The sequence below is a fragment of the Myotis yumanensis genome, unplaced genomic scaffold, assembly GCF_028538775.1.
Source record: "Myotis yumanensis isolate MYYU_CA2020_CCGP unplaced genomic scaffold, mMyoYum1.0.hap1 SCAF_8, whole genome shotgun sequence".
Lineage (NCBI taxonomy): Eukaryota > Metazoa > Chordata > Mammalia > Chiroptera > Vespertilionidae > Myotis > Myotis yumanensis.
In genome coordinates, this window is record NW_027223759.1 from 24,683,436 (window position 1) to 24,703,964 (window position 20,529).

A 20,529-nucleotide genomic window follows, 5' to 3' on the forward strand; every position below is an offset into this window, starting at 1 on the left:
GGATAGGAGTTGGTGATACTGTATATAATAGCATCTGCTTCACTGATTGTCAGATCTCACATTTCCATGAGCTTTTCCTTCCACTGCTATGTAGGTGATTTTGCCAACACGCTTCAAATGGGAGAATATTTGGTCTGACTGCCAAGATACAGTGGCCTGTTATTATGATCACGGACCAGGGCACTTGGTCACAGCTATTTTAGATTGACGCCATTGGTTCTGCATCAGCCTATTTGTTATCTTAAAGCCAAACCCTGATATATATTTTTAGCAGCATAATTATGCTTCCTCCTGAATCTCAAGAAGCTGATCCTTTGCCAGTTAGTTACAGGACCCAGCTGCCATAGGAGCTCTGCTCCTGTTGTCAGACATGTTTTTCTTCCTTATGATCATTTCTAGAGGTACCATCCTCTCCTGAAGTAACACACGTTTTACCAAGTAGTATACCTGAGACAGATAATTCACTATATAATCTTTGTTAACCTAATTAAAGTTGGTAAAATGAAGCTTGTTTTTTTTTTGTTTGTGTTTTGAAATGAACGTAGTATTCAGATCCAAATCATTTGAGAAGAAAATAGATGCTAATCCATTTTATTTTTTTATTTTTTATTGATGAGAGAGAGAGAAAGAGAGAGAGAGAGAAATAGATCAGTTGCCTCCCACATGTGCCCTGACAGGAATCAAACATGAAATCTGGTATGTGCCCTCATGGGGAATTGAACCCACCACCTTTTGGTGTACAGGATGACACTCCAACCAACTGAGCCATCCAGCCAGGGAGATGCTAATCCATTCAGTGTTGAATCAAATCCTGGTATTTTTCTTTATCTTCTCTGACCAACCAGGATTCAGAATTGCATCCTATGGTTTTTGTAGATCTTGGAGTTAGAATGGCCTTTGAGCAACACTGGGAGAATGAGTTGATGCGTACCTGGGAAATGTCATTTGTAGACCAGGAACAGAGCTGCACATCCTGGAGGCAGTTGGAAACCAGCTGGGGAGGCTAGCAGACCACAACCTGATCTTCCTTCAGGATGGACTAGTTCCTGCCTTCCTCACTCTGCTAAAAGTTATCTACCAGTCAGCACAGAATATTGACCTTTCCAATAATTTCACAGTTAAGTGCTGGGTGAAGAGATTAAATGGGACTTCTCCCCAACAGCAGCTTAATGGGAGAAAAGCTATATTTTGTCCTAAAATACATGTTTGTTCAGTAATTAGACCACTAGTGAGTTGACAATGCTAGTAAATAATGGAGTAAAGTTATATTTTATAGCAAGTGATTTGGCTTTTCCAAATCTCAGTTTTCAAATAGGGTAACAGTAACTTTTCCAAACTTTTCAGTTGCTATGATCATTAGAGATAAGGTTTATAATGACCTCTCCTGGGTCTGAGGCCATCCAATTAGAACTCCAGTACTGGCTAGTCTCTGTTTTGCTGACTTACCCTGTAGATCTTGGAACTTGCCAACCTTCATAATCACATGAGCCAATTCTTATACTAAATCTTGTGAGATATATGGCTTTTGAGCATCACTGGGAGATATATGTGTAGATGTAGACACAGACGTAGATGTATACTCTACTATTGGTTCTGTTTCTTTGGAGAACCCTGAATATGGGTATTATCTGAAGTAGAGACAGAGATCAGAAGCTCATTACCCACTGAAAACAATGGGGGTCATAGTGAGGAAATCCACCAGTGGCACGTAGGCAATCAGGAAATAAAGGAATGACAGGATCCTATGCTGAGTCATAAGAGTGGGTGATGCTCAGCAGGTGTGGCTCAGTGGTTGGGCGTCGAGCTATGAACCAGGAGGTCACAGTTCAATTTCTGGTCAGGGCATATGCCTGGTTTGTGGGCTTGATCCCTAGTGTGGGGCGTGCAGGAGGCAGCTGATCAATGATTCTCTCTCATCATTGATGTTTCTACTCTCTCTCCCTCTCCCTTCTGCTCTAAAATCAATAAAAATATTAAAAATGAAAAAGAAGTGGGTGAGTCACAGCAAGCTGCCCAGAAGCTGTGGGCCAGACCACCCATCTGTTCTCGGCAGGAGCATCCACCATAGGCTGCCAGAGCTGCTGGGGCAAGATGGGTTCTGCTTTGCTCACAGTTTCAAATACGTGCCAGCCTCTCTCATGGGAGGAATCTAACCTGGATCTCTGCCAGTAAGAATGAGTTTGAGAAATGCAATATTTCGGCTTCCAGCCCCTGCGATAAAGAGAGAGCTTAGAAGTATTGTTTTTAAAAATCAGAGAAGAGATTCTAATTTATAAGGTAAAGTTCTGTTGATTTGAGCAACAAACAAAAAAAAAATTGTCCTCCTTCCTCCCACACAGCAAAGGCCCTCAGTTTTACCTGTGATGGCACAACTCCCTGCTTGTTGACTCTCTGAAGTGTCCAGCATTCCGGAAGCCAGCACTTTGATTCAGTGGCACAGCACTTTCTCCTAGAGTCCCTAAGTCGTGAGTGATATTTACTATTCTAGGTCACTGACATGGAGCCAGATTCAGCGATGCTATTCCCTGACACTAACCATCAACGTGAATGCTAACCTAGCCTAGAAAAAGAACCTGAAAATATAAGCCCGGCCAGGCAGAAGATTTTGCATTCACTAAAGCAAGGGGGCAAGTTCCAGGCTCTTATGAATTAAAAGCTCACTGGTGTGAAAGTAATCTGCAAACCCACTAACAGCATTCTTTCTAGCGTTCAGCAAATCCACAGATACTAATTATCTCATTTATACAAATGGTATTTACCATGGTTAATGCACTTGGTTCATGATTAGAATGGGGATTTATAATGCTCCATAAGTATTTATTAAGCAAATAACACACTGATATTTTAATGGGGCATAATATCAACATTAAAAAAAACACACATTGTAGGCTGGAGGGACCTGGAGAGAATTATGTTAAGTGAAATAAGCCAGTCAGAGAAAGACAAGTATCACATGACCTCACTCATCTGTGGAATCTAATGAAAAAAATAAACTGATGAACAAAATAGATCCAGAGACATAGAAGCTTGGAACAGACTGTCAAATGTCAGAGAGAAGGCAGGGGTGGGCGGTTGAGTGGGAAGAGATCAAGTAAAGAACTTGTATGCATATATGCATAACCCATGGACACAGACAATAGGGTGGTGAAGGCCTGGGGTGGGGGAGGCATGGCTATAAGGGGTCAATAGGAGAAAAAAGGGAACATAGGTAATACTTTTAACAATAAAGTTTTTTTTTAATGATTAATATTTCTAAAATATTAGAAATGTTTGCCTCCTTTTATCATTTCAGCTGATCAAGAAAGTTGTTCTCCCCTGCCCACTGACCACAATGTTAGCATTAAGCTGAGAATTATGCTATTCAAACAAAGCTTTTTTTTTTTTTTAATCTCACCTCACAGAGTGAATTAGCCAAAGGATGTTGGTTAAGCTATGTCAACAATGAAGCAGATACGAAAAAACTGGGGGATCTGGAGAAAATTCTATTATAGTTAAAGTAAGGGAGAAACAAGCATCCCATTAATTTCATAAATAACCCTTCAAGAAAAGTAGGGTATAGAATGGTATCACCCTAGTTTCACGGGTGTTTCAACTTGGACACAGAGAAGAGAATTGCTCAAGGACTAAGAGACCTGGATGTGAACCTGACTCTGACACGAGACCAGATCATTCTGCCTCCAGCATTATTGTAGTAGGAAAGGGCATTAGCAATGAAGAAGGCTGTTCGCAATGAGAAAGCACCATGGGCAAAATTACAAATTAGCATTTTGCTAATTATTCTTCTGGGGAAGTTGGCTATTTAGGCAAGACAACATATTGCCAATGTGTAAACATACCCTTGAGAGGACTGATGTAAATGCCCAAGTGGGTGAAATGTAAATACATTCAAGGAAATTCAAATGCAGTATCATTTACTGTCACTAACTATGCTAAGGAAGAAGATTTGCAGGCCAATTACTGGTACAGATGGCTGTCCTGTCTCCTCCCCTGCATTCTAATTCCATAAGGTGAGAAACCATGATTTCTTCTTGTATCTAACTTTAGGAGGTGGGATTCCAGTGGACAACATAGCTACTAACTAGCATTGACCTTCCTTGTTTTAAATGCAATGCATGTAGCCCGGCTGGCGTGGCTCAGTGGTTGAGCATCAACCTATAAACCAGGAGGTCACGGCTCCATTCCCTGTCAGGGCATATGTCCAGGTTGCAGGCTCCATTCCCAGTAGGGGGCATGCAGGAGGCAGCCAATCAATGATTCTCTCTCATCATTGATGTTTCTATCTCTCTCTCTCCCTCTCCCTTTCTCTCTGAAATCATTAATATATATATATTAGAGGCCCGGTGCACAAAAATTTGTGCATTTGGGGTGGGGGTCCCTCAGCCCAGCCTGTGCCCTCTCACAGTCTGGGACCCCTCAGGGGATGACCACCTGCTGGCTTAGGCCCGCTCCCCCGGGGATTGGGCCTAAGCTGGCAATCAGACATCCCTCTGGCAGCCTGGGAGCCCTTGGGGGATATCCACTTGCCAGCAGGAAGCAGGCCTAAGCTGAAATCTGACATCCTTAGTGCTGCTGAGGAGGTGGGAGAGGCTCCCACCACCACCACCGCTGTACTGGCAGCCGGCAGCCTGGCTTATGGCTGAGCAGAGCTCCCCCTGTGGGAGCGCACTGGCCACCAGGGGGAAGCTCCTGCATTGAGCATCTGCCCCCTGGTGGTCAGTGTGTGTCATAGTGACCAGTCATTCTCAGTCGTTCTGCTGTTAGGGTCAGTTGGCATATTACCCTTTTATTATATAGGATACAGGCCTGGGGCATGGGTGGGGGCCGGGTGGTTTGCCCTGAAGGGTGTCCCAGATCAGGGTGTGGGTCTTGCTGGGGTGCCTGGCCAGCCTGGGTGAGGGGCTGATGGCTGTTTGCAGCTGGCCATACCCCCTTCAGGGTGGGGGTCCCCACTGGGGTGCCTGGCCAGCCTGGGTGAGGGGCTGATGGCTGTTTGCAGGCTGGTCACACCCCCTTCAGGGTGGGGGTCCCCACTGTGGTGTCTGGCCAGCCTGGGTGAGGGACTGATGGCTGTTTGCAGGCTGGTCACACCCCCTTCAGGGTGGGGGTCCCCACTGGGGTGCCTGGCCAGCCTGGGTGAGGGGCTGATGGCTGTTTGCAGGCTGGTTAAGCGCCCCCAGTGGGGACCCTCACCCCATGGAGGTTTGGCTCATCTGGGTGAGGGACTGATGGCTGTTTTCAGGCTGGCCACACCCCCTTTAGGGTGAGGGGTCCCCACTGGGGTGCCTGGCAAGTCTGGGTGAGAGCCTGAGGGCCATTTTCAGGCTGGCCAAGCCCCCTGGTGACGGAAGCTCCCAGCCTCTCCTTTTTTTCTTTTTTTCTTTTTAAATTCTGGGATTTATTTACCTTCTATAATTGAAACTTTGTTGCCTTCAGTGGAGCTCAGAGCCGGTTGAGGCAGGCAGGAAGCTTGGCTTCCTCCATCACTGGAGCAACCAAGCCTCCTGCTCACTCCAGCTTCGTGGCTGCCAGCCGCCATCTTGGTTGGGTTAATTTGCAGATAGTCGCTCTGATTGGTGGGTGTGGCTTAAAGCATAGCAAAGGTATGGTCAATTTGCATGTTTGTGTGTGTGTGTGTATATATATATATATATATATATATATATATATATATATAATAAATGCAGTGGATATAAATCCAAATGCTTCAGGGGCCAAGCTGGCAATGAAATGCGCCATCAAAGGAGGATATAAAATAATACAGAGTGGGGAGAGCTGTGGAAAACTCCAGAATGATGTCCAGTCTAGAGAGAGCAGCAGATATTCAGCTCGGCTATTGTCACCATGAATCTTGGCCTGGTGATGTCAGAGTTCCCAGTTTTGTTTTTTGTTTTTTTTTAAATATATTTTATTGATTTTTTACAGAGAGGAAGGGAGAGGGATAGAGAGTTAGAAACATCGATGAGAGAGAAACATCGATCAGCTGCCTCCTGCACATCTCCCACTGGGGATGTGCCCGCAACCCAGGTACATGCCCTTGACCGGGATCGAAACTGGGACCTTTCAGTCCCCAGGCCGACGCTCTATCCACTGAGCCAAACCGGTTTCGGCAAGTTCCCAGTTTTTAAAGAGAGGCTAGAATTCTATATTTTACATAATATCATTATCTGATATTTAAAGGTTGGCAATTCTATTTTTAAGATCAAGGTGTGAGCCAGACTCTGAGGCCTGTGGTCTGCCCGTTGGTTCCAGTGCGTCGGTAGCTCTGACTTGTGTCGGCAGACTGTGTTCAGGGGCCTCAGGGCTTCAGGAATGCTGATGGCTGAAGCCCTGGTATAGGCTAATCCCAAGAACCTATGTCAGCAGGTGGATGGTTAGGGCTTTTGTATAGAGTGGGCTCTGCAGTCCTATGTGCTCAGGTCGGTTACAGATTGATTGTCGGCCAGCAGTCCTTGTCACAGCTGAAAGGACCTTCAGTCCCCTGCCCTCAACAGGGAAGAACACTGAGACCTGAAGAACCCCTGTCCACACTGCACCCTTCGCTGCCCACGGACCTTCTCACAAGATGACTTATTAGGTTGCAGAACTGGAAACTCAAAAGCCCCTAGGCCACGTGTTTTTAAAAATTGTTACTGTCTGCTCCTCTGGTATGTCTCAGTGGTTGAGCATCGACCCATGCACCAAGAGGTCACCATTCCATTCCCAGTCCAGGGCACATGCCTTGTATATAGGCTCAATCCACAGTAGGGGGCATGCAGGAGACAGTGGATCAATAATTCTCAACATTGATGTTTCTATCTCTCTCTCCCTCTCCCTTCCTTGCTGAAATCAATAAAAATATACCAAAGAATAAAAAATTTTTAAAAATTAAAAATTATTACTATCAGGTGAGTTTGGCAGGGGTATTGTTAACTGGGTGAGGAAGACAGGTATTACTTGGTGGCCTACATTATCTCTTGGTTTCATTGCTCACAATGATCTCTTTTATATAAATACTAGAGGCTCAGTGCATGAAATTGTGCACTCGGGGGGTGGGGAGGTCCCTCAGCCCAGCCTGCACCCTCTCACAGTCCGGGAGAGGCTCCTGCCATTGCCGCTATGCTCATCAGCTGTGAGCCCAGCTTCTGGCTGAGCGGCGCTCCCCCTGTGAGAGTGCACTGACCACCAGGGGGCAGCCCCTGCATTGAGCGTCTGCCCCCTGGTGGTCAGTGTGCATCATAGCGACCAGTCAATTTGCGTATTAGCCTTTTATTATATAGGATCTTAAAAACCTGCATCTTTCTCTAACCAAGTCTGACCAGTTACTAGTAAAAGAGTTCTAAAACAATTTTTTTAAGTAACCCTATGGGTGGGCTCATGCAGTTAATCTCTTTTGTCCACAAGGTATTCTATATTGTTTTAAGTTAAACACCTGTATAAAAAGTTACATATGTAATACATGTCTGTGAAAAATTCAAACAAAAGTCAAGAACACAGAGTAAAACCTGAACATTACTGTTAGCTCCTAACAAATGGGTATTTCCCCCTGTTGTTTTGTGTGTGTGTGTTCCTTTTCATTTTTTTGCATGTGCATGCATATGCACACACATATGCACTTTATTTATTTATTTATTTATTTATTTATTTATTTATGTTTCTAGCAGCCCTATTGAGATATAACTATTGTACAATAAATGCATATATTTAACGTGTATGATTTGATATGTTTAATAAGATATTTTATAATTTGATAAGACACATGTATACATCCATGAAATGACAACCACAGTCAAGATAATGAACATATCCATCGCCTTCAAAAGATTCTTTTTTAAAAAATATATATTTTATTGATTTTTTACAGAGAAGAAGGGAGAGGGATAGAGAGTTAGAAACATCGATGAGAGAGATCAATCAGCCGCCTCCTGCACGCCCCCCAGTGGGGACGTGCCCACAACCAAGGCAATGCCCCCGACCGGAATCGAACCTGGGACCCTTCAGTCCGCAGGCGGACGCTCTATCCACTGAGCCAAACGGGTTCGGCGAAAGATTCTTTGTGTTCTTAGTCATTTTTTAATTTTTAATTTTTAAGGCATTTTGCTTTGGGCCTGACTGGGCCTCTACAACTGCAGTTTCCTCTGTCTGGAATGCTCTTTCTCCTGATCTTGCTAAGGAGAGCAGGTCTCCTGCACAAATGTCCCCTTCTCAGGAACCTTGTTACCTAAATGTCACCCCCCTGCACCACCCACCATGCTTTCTCTCTTCAGAGCACTTATCATGCCCTACAAGCACATATTTATTTGATTTCCTATTATCTGTCTCCCCTACTACAATACAAGTTCCATAATTAAGGGGCTCTGTTTGTTTTAAACTGATGTCTCCCCAGGCCTAGAACAGTGCCTAGCACTGTACAGATTGTCAAATACATGGAGGATGAGTGACTACTTCATAGGGCTGCTGCTGGGAGAAAAGGTGATTTAATTAGTCATAGTATGAAACTACTGAGTACTTGTGCTGGGTTGAATAGTGTCCCCCCAAAACTCATGTCCACCCAGAACGTGTGAATGTGGCCTTATTTGGAAATAAAATTTTTGCAAATGTGATCCCATTAAGATGAGATCATACTGGATTAGAGTGGACCCTAACCAATGACTGGTGTCCTTATAAGAAGAGGGAGATTTGGACAAAGAGTCACACAGGGAGGCCATGTGACAACAGAGGAAGAGATTGAGTGATACTGCCATGAGCCAAAGACCCCGATACACACCAGCCTTATAAGAAAGGTAAGAAGTGAGGATTATTGTTTTATCACAGGAAGAAACTGAGCCAACAGTCACTGGAGGCTAGATGTGCCTGTTCCTCCAAGGACATAAAATGCTTTGTCTGAATATGACAATTCTGTGGCCTTCTGCTGCATGTACCATGTTTTGCTTTGCCACCTTTTTCTAATTGGGAGAAAGGAAAATTGAAGACCAACTTTGGGAGGCACATTATTCAAGTGTCTTCATGGGAGAACATGTTGTTGTTGTTTTAACACAGATAAAGATCAGGTCCTGACCCACTACAACTCCAGCTATTAAAACTAAATCACAGGGTCTGGCCCCAGCAACCATGTGGAAGGAGCCTTCTGTGTCCATGACTGGACATCTGTGTGTAGTGCAACTGGATCATGAGGGCAGCTCTGTGCTTCTTCCGTAAAATAAATGGAAATGGCATCTCCTAAGAGTTTCATTGCTCTCTCCGCCACCTTGATCTTGCTCTCCAAAAGTTTTGGGAAGGAGAGCGGAAACGAAGTCATGAGGGAGACCAAATCCTTGAAAGCTACAGCCCTGAGACTTCCTAGACTAAAAGCAGACTGAATAAACAAGGTAGTGGCAGGCGCTTGTTGACAGTCATTTGTGTAACCAAATGCTTAGCAGGCTTTGGACAGGCTACCGGGAAAGGCGCACCTTCTGCTGCAAACAAGACAGAGGATTGAATTGCACTTTTGTTGCTGGCAGATGGGCTGGGCCCAATTTGACTGCTGCCTCTCACGCCTTGTGAGAAAGCAAAGGTCCTTACAGGGGATCTCAGCCTCCTGGAAATAGACTCAGGAGGGAGGGAAGAAAACCATCCCCTCCAGGTCGTTTCCTTAGCTGTTCCACAGAGGTCCCTAGAGCAGGCACTGCACAGATTGTCAAATACATGGAGGTGCGTGAGATGTCAATGCTGCCGCCCAGTCCCTCAGCACCTTGTTCCTTTGGGTCTAAAGGTCCCCAAAGATCTTGTTCCCAGGTCCCCGAGTCATTGTGTAAATAGAGGCGGGGGAGGAGGTAGGAGAAGGGGCAAGCGACCCCTTTTTCAAAGCGGACAGTCCAGAAGGAATCGCGTTTTCTACCTACAAGTTTAAAGTGTTGCCCCAGTTGTCAAACCACGGGGCAGGGGCAGGGGCAGGGCCGCGGCGGCTGACTCAGGCCCACTCTGAATCGACCTCCTCGGCTCTTGAGCAAGGGCGGAAGCTCGGGCCTGTGGCGAGATGTCGCAGCACGTAGTGTAAGGAGGGGACTTTCCCTGGAGGAACTGGTCAAAGGCAAGAGTAGAGGGCTGGGTGCGGGGGCTGGAGGGAAATCCTACCCCACCTTGGGCTCAGGAGGGAAAGGAGGGTCACCCATGGGACCAGCCGCACGCGGCAGGATGGTCTCCCGAGGTCCACACACGCTCGGCCGCGCCCCTTTAGGTGGCACCTCTGAGCCAGCCGGGAGCGGGTCGGGGCGCGGTCGTGGGAAGAGGGGCGTTTTAGGCACCTGTGCTGCTCCGCCCAGTCCCGATCGGCAGACTCCGGGGAGCGCCCGAGCCCGCGGGGAAGAACAGGCGGGCGGGCGTGCTGGCGCAGGGCGGAGGCGTCCTCCTGGGCTTCCGTGCGTAGGGCGGGCGCTAGGACCCGAGCGGCGCACCTGTTGGCAGGTGCCCCGGCCTCGCCCGCTCTCCGCCCAGGGAGCCGGGCGGCTGGTGCACAGGCGGGGACGGTGCTGGCAGAGGCCCTAGCGCGGCGGCGGCGCCGGGCGCACCATGGCCGAGCTGCTGCGGAGCCTGCGGGACTCCCAGCTCGTCGCCCGCTTCCAGCGCCGCTGCGGGCTCTTCCCGGCGCCCGATGACGACCCCCGAGAGAACGACGCGGGCCCGGGGGAGGGCGCGGCGCGGGCGCCCGGGGTCGGTCATCACCCCGCGGTCAACGGCAAGGGCGGCGGGGGGCCGGCCAATGGGCTGCTCGGAGCCGCGGCCCCGCAGGTAACCGTGGACCAGGTGTACGCGGGGGTGGGAGGGAGGGAGGGGGCAGCGGCTGCGTGGCCGGCGGACCAGTGGTCCAGGCGACTCCGCGGCGGGGACGGGCGGGAGCCGAGCCTGCGGGGCGGAGAGGGCGCCATCCCCGCAGCGACCCAGCCGGCCCCTGGCGCTGAGTGTGGCCCGGAGGACGAAGGGGGAGTCCACCTGCCTGGTGGCAGCCAGGGCCACTCAGACATCAGATGCTCCCAGGGCTTGACATGCTGTCTATTTAGAGACTTTCCACCTTAGAGTTAAATGTATGCGCATATTCTCCCAATCGTGTAAGTTACATAATGAAAAGCGGAGAGATGTCCTTGGCACTTTCATGAGCGGCTTCCCTGGGAGAGATTCTTAGAACTCCCCGGGATCCGGGAGTTTCCGCCGCACCCCCACTCCCTTTCCTGATCTGCACCAACGGGGTGTGGCGGGCTCCATGTGTCCTTCACCTTCCCGCGTGGCCCCCCTGAGGACAGAACTTGGGGTTGGAATGTTCCTGGAGAGAATGACAGGGATGCGGTCCCACCGCGCTGCGCTCTCCCCCTCCCCGCAGAGCTCTGGGCCCGCTGCCGGGTGGGTCCTGTATTTAACCGATGCTGCCAGGAGGGAAGCTCACCACACTCCCCTGTAGCTGTTGCGACTGTGGCTCCACAACCCACTGCGGCTCTGGGAAGTCGGCGTGTCTTGTCGCAGTGACTCCGGGCGGGAGGGACCAGACAGGCTGCAGACGCCAACGTGCCGGGCCGCTGTCTGCCAGGGCAGAGGGCTGCCCCTGGGAGAGAGGGCAGAGGGCTGCCCCTGGGAGAGAGGGCGGCCTGCTGCAGGGAGATGCCCTGGGCCCCCACAGAGGCTGTCCTTCCCCTGGGGGCGGTAAAAAGTGCGGCACAGAGGACAGAAGCATTGTATTAACAATCCCAAGTCCCCTTTGCGGGGGGGGGGGGGGGGGGGGGGGGGCGGGGAGCGGGGGGGGGGGCGGGGGGAGCTACATTTTTTTCTCCCTAGAAGTTTTGATAACTATTTTTGTGTCTGTTTCTAGTTACTGGGGGCTTATGAAGAACCTGGTTTCTATGTGGAGTGGAGTATTGTGGGCGTTGAATTACAGAACTTGAGATGGTGTGCGTAGGGGAGGGGGACAGGGTGTGTTCCACTCTAGACAAATCCTCCTCTATAATATTGTTTTCTCCTTTTATTTTTTCTTCTCTGCCTCACATGACATCCGGTAACTTTTAGATGAGTTTAGGACCCCCCCCCTCCCCCATCTTCTTGCCTGTTCTTAAAATTGGGCTGCCCTAGCTGGTTTGGCTCAGTGGATAGGGCATCGGCCTGTGGACTGAAGGATCCTGGGTTGATTCCGATCAAGGGCACATGCCCCAATTGCGGTTGCCAGGGGCTCGATGGGGGCGGGGGCGGGGCGGGGGGCGAGGGAGGGTGCAAGAGGCAGCCGACCAATGATTCTCATCATTGATGTTTCTATCTCTCCCTCTCCCTTCCTTTCCGAAATCAATAAAAAAAAAATTTTTTTTAATGGGGCAGAGTGAGGGGATAAGGACCGTTCACATTTCTGAAATGTGGTAGGGCATTTTCTGTACGCCCACTGTTTATACCCACTGATAGATGCCCCAGCTGCTTTCTTTACTCTCTTCTTAAGCTTCTATTCTGTGTCCCTAATTCAAGAAGCCGAAAAAGAGTGCATTTCCCACTAGTGCTTTTCAAACAGTTTTAAACATCACCCCTGGAGTTGTGTTCTGGAAAAGGAGACTCTTGCCCTTTAAACATATGATCAGCAGATTTATCGCAGGGAGTAGGGTCTTCTTGTGGCTTGAAGAGTCGGGTCATAGTGAACCAAATGCAAGGATTTTCTCACCTCCCACCCAACACATAACTCTCTCACTATAGAGCAGGAACAGGTAAGAGTGGGCTAAGAATTCATAAGAAATCACCATAGTGATGTGTGATGGGGGAAAAAAAACATGTGGCAGCATTTGATAAATGAGAGGTTCGTGAATATTTTTAAAGGTGGGTTGGTTTCAAGTGACTTGGGAACATTAATTTGCAAATGTAGGTGGAGTTCCCAGAAGAAATGGATTGCATAACTGCCCCAGAGATTGAGAGGAGTGCATGGGACAGTGAAGGAAACTTCTCTCCAACAGTTTCCTTCTCCTAGGCCTCTGGCCTGGGGCCGCCTGTCCTTTCCCTCAATAACCCCCTCTCATCCTTCAATTTCAATGGTCAGTTCCTCAAGAGACATCTTTGATCACCTTCCAGTCTCACTCCACTTAAAAAAAATTTTTTTAAATATATTTTTACTGATTTCAGAGAAGAAGGGAGAGGGAGAGATAGAAACATCAATGATGAGAAAGAATCATTGATCGGCTGCATGCCCCCTGCCGGCAACCCGGGCATGTGCCCTTGACAGGAACCCACTTCAGGCAGATGCTCTATCCACTGAGCTCACCCTACTTTTTAGGTTCTCTTTGATTCTTGTGTTTCTTTCTTCCTTCCTTCCTTTTGTCGATCCTCACCCGAGAATAGGCAGGGGTGTGTGGTGTGGGGGGAGAGACACATTGATTGGTTGCCTCCTGCACGAGCTCCAACTGGGGCCAGGGATTGAGCCTGTAACCCAGGTGTGTGCCCTTGACCAGGAATCAAACCCAAGACCCTTTGGTGCACAGGCTGACACTCCAATCACTGAGTCAGACTGGCCAGGGTGCTTCTGTGTTTCTTCATTACAGCATTACTCACATTGTCTAAATACACCTTTGCCTGGAGATCTGATTGTTGCCATTCTCCTGTATAGATGGTGAGGTCCAAAAATGTGCGGAACTTGTCTGGTGTGGTCATTATTTCCCCCACCCCTATGGCCCGGCACATGGGAGCTCAGTGGATTTTGTGAGTGAATGAGTCTGCACTCACAATATAAAACAGCCCTTTAAAAGCAAGATAAGGATTTCTTGCAGGGAAGTGTCCTTTTGCTGCTCAGAGAGCCTGGGCCTCCAGTGAGCCAAATGGTAGGGTTTTCCCCCTTTGCATCCAACACATGAGTGTACTCACTATGGAGCAGAAAAAAGGAAGAGAGGGCCAAAAATTCAAGACAAAAAATTCAAGATTTTTTAAAATTTAAGAGTAAATATTGAAATCAAGTTTTTCCACATAGCCTAGACGTCAGACAGTACTAGGACATTGATTTAAGACCCTTCAAACAACAAACAAGTTGTTTTCCTCATTTGGGTGACTTTAGATTGCAACAAATTTAATTGTATCACCTCCCACATTTTTTATATTTAATCTTAACACAGGACAAGTATGGAAATGATTGAATAAGGATTTTCCTTTACACATTCTCTTAACACCACACACTCCTCGCTTACAGACTAATTACATATTTTCTGAACGAGGGCTGGATTGGGCTGGGCTTGCACAAAGCTGTCACTGAGTAAATCAGACTGGTCTTCAGATGTGTCCCAGTAGTCATGAATTTCACAGAGTTCTGAGTCCTGAAGGGTTAAATGTTTTGTTGAGGACTTGCCAAATACCCACACAACTGGATCTTTTGACTCTCAAGTTTAAACTCCTTCCACTGTGCATCTTCACTTACTTTGTCTCATTGAGAAAATGTGTAGTGTTGGGGCTTGGTTGGGAGCAGAGTGGAGATTGTGTAGAAAGAGAACTTGGTTTTGGTGTGCATGGGTAATTGGTCTCCAAGGGTAACTATTAGAGGACATTCTTGGCAGCAGCCAAGAGCAAGAGACAGGGGTCCTGGGACTGAGCTAGGAGGACAAAGGCCCAATTAGAATTGTGTTTATTTGTTATGGGGCAGAGCCAGCCTTGGTTATAATGGTATTTTGATTTTTATCATCTTTGCTTACTCAACACAGTTGCATTAAGTTAGATTTTGCAGTGCCTTTTCCCATCATTATATTAAACTAGAGATAATCTTTTCAAATTACACTATGCTCAATAAATACTCTTTGATAACTATTTGTTGAGATGTAGTTCTAAAGTTGGGTTGGGGAGGAGATTAAAAATAGGTTGCTTTTAGAAGTCTTTGCTCTCCTCTTTCCCTCTGAAACATTTGGGGCCCTCCAAGTCTGTCAGTCCACAAAACCCCGCCCTGGACTTCATTGGCTTGCTAACATGCAAAGAAGCATCGCAGGAATCTGGAGACCTGGATCTGGTTCTGCCTCGGTGTCACGTTGAATTCCTCTGGGCCTCAATTGTCCCATATGCAAAATGAGCAGAGTGAAATAGATGCATGGGTTTACAACTGTACCTATAAATTATAGTCAGAGGAGCTTTAACAACAATGTCCAGGATCCAGGTCAGAAGGGGGGCCCAGAAAAATTGCCAAACAGATGGGAGCTCTGAATTCTCTTGTCCCGGGATCTACCACCCTTAGTGTGTTCAGGACGAAGATAGTGATGGCCACAGACAGCTGCTATGGCAGCTGTGACATTTTGACTTGATTTTAACTAAAATGGCCAACAGGTCAAACTTCAAGTTTTGATTATCTTTAGATGAATGTTGAGGTTTGAAATGGAAAAATAAACCACTTTGAAAAAGTATATTTGATCTTTTTTTTCTAGTTACAGATATTGTTCAGACTAGAAGATATGGAAAAATATAAAGAAAATGTTAGATCCATGCCCATTGTACTACTACTAAAGAAAATCACTCAGTGAATATTAAACCTGATCTTTAATGACTATATGTTATCCATAGCATGAGTATACAAAAATTTAGTTGGCCTATTGCTGTAACTGTGAGATCATTTCACAATATACACTAATACTGTATCATTACGTTGTACACCTGAAATTAATGTCAATTATATCTCAATTAAAGACAATCAAGATATGTAAAAAGGTAGTTGAACAAAGATGTTATTTTTTCATTAATTTTTAGAGAGAGAGGAAGGGAGAGGGATAGAGAGATAGAAACATCAATCGGAGAGAAACATCAATTGGCTGCCTCCTACACGCCCCTTACTGGGAATGGAGCAACCTGGGCCATGTGCCCTGGCCAGTCATTGAACCATGACTTCCTGATTCCTGGGCTGACATTCAACCACTGAGCCCCTCAGGGCCCTCCCCAAGGTTTTTGCACATGGCAATAACTTTTTATGGCTGAATCATATTCCATTGTGTGCATGTGGGGGAGCACATTTTCTTTATCCATTCATCTATCAATGGACACAAGTTGCTTCCATATCCTGGCTATTGTAAATAATGCTGCAATGAACATGGGGCTGCATGTTAGTATTCTCTTTTTTTCTTTGGAAAAAGACCCAGAATTGGAACTGCTGGATCATATGGGAGTTCTATTTTTAATTTTTTGAGGAACCTCCATGATGTTTTCCATAGTGACTGCACTAATCTGCATTCCTACCAACAGTGCACAGGGGTTCCCTTTTCTCCAAAATCTCGCCAACACTTATTGGTGTTCTTTTTTTTTTCATTTTTGGTCTTTTTAATCATAGCCATTCTAACAGGTATAAGGTAATATCACACTGTGGGTTTGATTTGCATTTCCATGATGATTAGTGATGTTGAGCATCTTTTCATGTACTTGTTGGCCGTCTGTATGTCTGCTTTAGAAAAATGTCTATTCAGATCCTCTGCCCATTCTTTAATCTAATTGTGTGGATTTTGTTTTGTTTTGTTGTTGTTGTTGTTGTGTTGTTGTTTTTTTGCTGTTGAGCTGTATGAGTTGTTTGTATATTTTAGAAATTAACCCTTTATCAGATATATGGCTTACAAATATTTTTCCCTGCCCTAGGTCCCTTTTCATTTCGTTGATGGTTTACTCTTCTGTGCAGAGGTTTTTTAGGTTGATGTAGTCCCACCTCCTTATTCTTGCACTTGTTGCCTTTACTTTTGGTGTCAAATTCAAGAAATCATTGCCAAGACCGTCAGCCTTTGACTCTCCTCTTACTTTACATTTCCATGCTTGGAATTAGCTGGTAGAAATATGCATATAGAAAGGCTTTGAATAGGTGCTAGCAATTTGCCCTGCAGAAAGGGTGTGCTAGGGCACATAACTATGAGGGCAAGTTTCCCACACCCTCACCAATATTAGGTATTAACACTTCTCTAAATTTTGGAAAAAATAGTCCACTTTGACTTTTATCTCACTTTTCATCCTTAAATTCCAATATTTATTGATCAGCACTGAGTTTCTGGGACAGTCCCCAGTCTTAAAGATACAAAAGTAAATAAGATTTAGTTCCTGCCTTGGGAAAGCCACAAAGAAAATGATGCAATGCAAAAATTACTAGATTAGAAGGATAACAATGTAGGCAGGGATTCAATAGCAGGAGTAACTCACCATCCCTGGAGGAGCCCAGGAAGCCTTGAGTCAGGGTTTAAAGAGTGAGTAGGAGTCAAATAGAAAAGGATGGGAGGATCTCTTTTCTCTGCCTGGAAATCTCATGTGATAAAACATAAAGACACATTGTCATTTTTGGTGAATAACAACAAGTTCAACTTGGTATAGTAAGAGTTCTAGCAGGAATTAGATGGCCTATTGAAAAAGGTAACCAAAACCCCTAAAATGGTTAAAATGACGAATTTTATGTTCTATATATTTTACCTCAATTAAAAAACAAACCAAACAACAACAAACCACACCCTGGCTGGTGTGGCTGAGTTAGTTGAGCCTCGTCCCATGCACCAAAAGGTCATGTGTTCTATTCCTGGTCAGGGCACATGCCCAGTTTCAGGCTCAATCCCCAGTAGGGGGCAGTGGATGTTTCTCTCTCACATCAATGTTTCTCTCTCTCTCAAAAAAAAATCAATGAAAACATATTTAAAACACACACACACACACACACACGTAGGCTCTATCCCACTTTCTGGTGGAGGAAGAATAACTTCCCCCTCCTTAAGTGTGAGCTACACAAGGTGACTTCCTTCTAAAGAGAATAATATGGAAAGAGGGAGGAAAAAAAGAATAACTTTATAGCATAGAAATCTGGCAGTCACTATCTCCACCAGGTAGTCAAGGTTAACATCAACAGTGAGAAGTCATGTGTACAGTATGTTGCATATTGATAGCATACACTCTTTTATTATTGATTTCAGAGAGGAAAGGAGAGGGAGAGAGATAGAAACATCAATGATGAGAGAGAATCATTGATTGGCTGCCTCTTGCATGCCCCACACTGGGGATCAAGCCCACAGCCTGGGCATATGCCCTGACTGGGAATCAAACCATGACCTCCTGGTTCATAGGTCAATACTCAACCACTGAGCCACGCCAGCTGAGCTCATACACTCGTGATACATGTTGAAAAAAGGCACTTCACCTCTGTGGCTTCCTCCCCCAAACTCATACCTCAGTCTAAACATGAGAATGACATCAGACAAATCTACAAATGAGGGACATTCTATTCTTCAAAACTGTCAAGGTCATCAAAAACAAGGAAAGTCTGAAATAACTGTTACAGCCAGGAAGAGCCTTAGGGCATATGACTAAATGTTTTTGTGGTGTCCTGGATGGGCCAGTGGAACAGAAAAAAAAGTGACATTAGGAAAAAACTAAAGAAGTCTAAACAAAGAATGGACTTTAGATAATAATAATGCGTCAGTGTTATAATCAATGTATCAGACTAATAATATAAGATATTAATGATAGGGAAACTGGCAGCAGATTGTATGGGAAGGATGTGGAGTATATGGAAACTCTTAGTACTACGTTCTAAATTTCTCTATAAAGTGAAAGTGTTCAATAAATAATGTCTAATTTTTTTTAAGGGGCAGGTAATTGAAGGGGGTTCAAAGATAGGCTCATTTACAAAGGTGTAGGCAGGACTGCAAAAAATAAATATGGTTTTGAAGCAGGCAACTTTAGCTTAAGAAAAGCAAGGGGAGTGGATAGGGTTCTGGTAACCCCAGCGCCGAGGAGAGCTTAGATGTCAGAGAGAGGCCCTTGCCAGGAGCTGAGGACTTCAATAGAGAAACATAGCCACCTCCAGGCAGAAGTAGGGAGGTAAATATATCTGAGACTCCTCCAAATGCCCTCTCATATCCTGTCAGGGCCTCCCTTTGGCCAAATTCAGTCAGAAGCCAAGGAGTATGAGAGCCTGGCTGATGTAATCCATAAAGGTCAGCCTCCCTGGGGAGAGGTGGAGAGGACAAATGGGAAATATCCAAGCACAGGTTGCATAAAGAAATTGGTGTGGTAATTTAATACTGGCTGGAATTTTGGGCTAGAGCCAGAGTCTTAGGCTTAAGCTATAATGTGTCTCCCTGCAGAATTTGGATTTCATCCTATCAACAGGGGGATGGCAAATCCAATTCATCCCATGTGCCAACTCAGAATTGGCAACTGGGACACTGTGATAAGAAAGGTTCATGTGCTTAATGGGAAAGAACGTGGGATTGAATGGCTATGCCTGCGTGGGTATAAGGGAGGCTGTTGATGAAGCATTTGAGAAATGGTGATGTTATATTCAAACAACAGCAAAAATGGGACAAACATGAAAGAATTAATATCTGTTTTGGGTTCTTCATGATACCCTTGGGCAGTGGTTCTCAACCTCCCTAATGCCGCGACCCTTTAATACAGTTCCTCATGTTGTGATGACCCCCAACCATAAAATTATTTTCGTTGCTACTTTATAACTGTAATTTTGCTACTGTTATGAATCGTAATGTAAATATCTGATATGCAGGATGTATTTTCATTGTATCTCCCTCACCCACAAACACCTTAGGACAGCAGTTCTCAACCTGTGGGTCCCTCCCTTTCAGAGGGATCACCTAAGACCATAGGAAAACACATATGTAATTACATATTGTTTTTGTGATTAATCACTATGTTTTAATTATGTTCAATTTGTAACAATGAAATTGGGGGTCACCACAACATGAGGAACTGTTGTAAAGGGTCTCGGCATTAGGAAGGTTGAGAACCACTGCCTTAGGAGGAAAGAGACCACAGGATGCCTTAGTACATTGGTTACCATGTTTTAAATCATGGGGCTCCATCATTTCGGATATTATCTGATTGGAGGGGGGTCAGCCCCTGAGTTAAAGGCCGCCTTCTGTCGGCTGGCCAGCATCCTATGAAATGGCCTGGAGTGAGAACTTCATACAACTGGAATATTGCATATCAATCAGATTGCTATCTAGGGAGTCTGAATGCAAGACCCAGACATAGGGACATAAAAGAAAGAGTGGTGATGAGCTGCGGAGAGAAAGGGGAAGACTAAAGGCAGAGAAAGCAGTAGGACAGCAGACTCCCGAGATGGAGAGGAGAGCAGGAAGTCCTCCGCAGCAATGCTAATAGCAGAAGGAAAAACTCCGAGTGGAGAAGGAAAGTGAGTCTTGAGTATGGTGGACTCCACTGCTGGGGGCAGGTGCTACAGGGACTCTTGGCTTTCAGGATAGAATGAGGGGCTCAGGCAAGGGGGCTGGCTGTGTGGCCGCTGGCTCTGTGTCCTTACTTCCTGAGGAGTCATGTGACAAATAGTCACTGGAGAGAACCTGGATGGGTCTCCCTTTGCAACCAGGATGTGTGGTCCCTACTGCTCTGGAGACTTGCACATCATTGCGCTTAGATAATTGATTCTGTCATTTTTGTGTAGTTCAGAAGGGAGAGGGGTCCAGGGTCCAGATCTCTCTTTCTCACCTGTGCATCCCCAGGATCTAACATGGGCCTGGAATATGGCAGGTATTTATTATTACCTATTGAATGAAGCATGAAAGCTGCGCTAAACTCAACTTTTTCTTTCTCGGCAGAAATGTGATCACC

At 46.0% G+C, this 20,529-nt stretch overlaps 1 protein-coding gene across 1 annotated transcript in view; it reads left to right on the forward strand.

Moving 5' to 3' along the window:
* The first annotated feature begins 10,466 nt into the window (after positions 1-10,466).
* Positions 10,467-20,529, forward strand: part of SGPP2 (sphingosine-1-phosphate phosphatase 2) — an 82,716-nt gene continuing 72,653 nt past the window's right edge. The window contains exon 1 of the mRNA XM_070422234.1: positions 10,467-10,743. Within this exon, the coding sequence (XP_070278335.1) occupies positions 10,525-10,743 (219 nt within the window). The 5' untranslated portion in view covers positions 10,467-10,524. The remainder of the gene's footprint in view (positions 10,744-20,529) is intronic.